Source organism: Pteropus vampyrus, unplaced genomic scaffold (assembly GCF_000151845.1).
Source record: "Pteropus vampyrus isolate Shadow unplaced genomic scaffold, Pvam_2.0 Scaffold487, whole genome shotgun sequence".
Classification (NCBI taxonomy): domain Eukaryota; kingdom Metazoa; phylum Chordata; class Mammalia; order Chiroptera; family Pteropodidae; genus Pteropus; species Pteropus vampyrus.
This window is the reverse complement of record NW_011889268.1, coordinates 178,574-179,690: the sequence shown is the minus strand read 5'-3', so window position 1 is coordinate 179,690 and position 1,117 is coordinate 178,574. Positions and strand designations below refer to the sequence as shown.

General features: G+C 63.1%; 1 protein-coding gene across 1 annotated transcript in view; it reads left to right on the top strand.

The window, feature by feature from the left end:
* Positions 1 to 1,117, top strand: part of LOC105307287 (neuronal acetylcholine receptor subunit alpha-7) — a 113,474-nt gene that overhangs the window by 90,515 nt on the left and 21,842 nt on the right. Inside the window, exon 7 of the mRNA XM_011382715.2 lies at positions 479 to 646. Coding sequence (XP_011381017.2) covers positions 479 to 646 — 168 coding nt within the window. The remainder of the gene's footprint in view (positions 1 to 478; positions 647 to 1,117) is intronic.

Sequence of the window (1,117 nt, the reverse complement as noted above, 5' to 3'; positions counted from 1 at the left end):
TAGAAGTGACACCATCTCGTATTTGTCTCTCCCTGTCTGGCTGCTTCCGCGTAGTGCGATGCCCTCGAGGTCCATCTGTTTCGTAGCGGGTGACAGAATTTCGTCCTTGTTGAGGCCGAATGCCATTACGCGGCACCCACGTAGGCGGGGTGTGTCGCGCGTGTGGACGCTCGTGCCTGCGCGTGCGAGCGTGCGTTTTCAGCCACGTGTCCATCAGCATCACTTGAATCGTCACCACATCTCGGTCATCGTGGCTGATGTGGCGGTGACGCGGGGCCGTGGGCGGAGGGGGCAGGTGTCCTTCAAGAGAGCGATTCTGTTTCCTTCGGGTGAATACCCAGAGGTGGACCGGCCGGGTCACGGGGCGCTTCCAGCGGCCGTGCCGGCTCGCGTCCCCGGCGGGGGTACGAGGCCACCGCGCTCGGTGTCCCCCGCCTGGGAGAGCGATTCTGTTCCCTTCTCACGGTCCCCCTGCCAGGCATTTTCAAGAGCTCCTGCTCCATCGACGTCCGCTGGTTCCCCTTCGACGTGCAGCATTGCAAGCTCAAGTTCGGGTCCTGGTCGTACGGAGGGTGGTCCCTGGACCTGCAGATGCAGGAGGCGGACACCAGCGGCTACATCACCAACGGCGAGTGGGACCTCATGGGTAAGCCCAGCGAGCACACGCGACGAGCAGCCCGCGGGGCCCGCCCTGTGCCTCCGAAGCCGGGGACCGCCCGCTCCGCTTGGTGCCGCGTGGCTGTGTGGCGCTCTGCGGTGTCCCCCGTGACTTACTGAGCTGTAGGATGGGACTCAAAGCGCCGAGACAATCCACGTCTCACACGGGGCCTGGCGAGGGGACAGGTGAACGAGTCAGTGCTGATACAGGCACCCTCCCGTCCCTCAGATCTGCTCCTAAAATCCGAATCCCGAAATCCCGCTGGACGGCAAGTCGCGGGCGAGGGCGCCTATGTTCGATGCGACGTTTAAGTAGAAAAACAATAGCCGCGTTTATAACGGGTGCCGGCACCGCTGAGACACCCCTAGGAAACTGTGACAAGTGAGAAAGGGTCATTCGAGCTCCGATTACGTCCGTCTCCAGCACTGACCGGACCCCGTGGCTGTGCGTGCGTGCGTG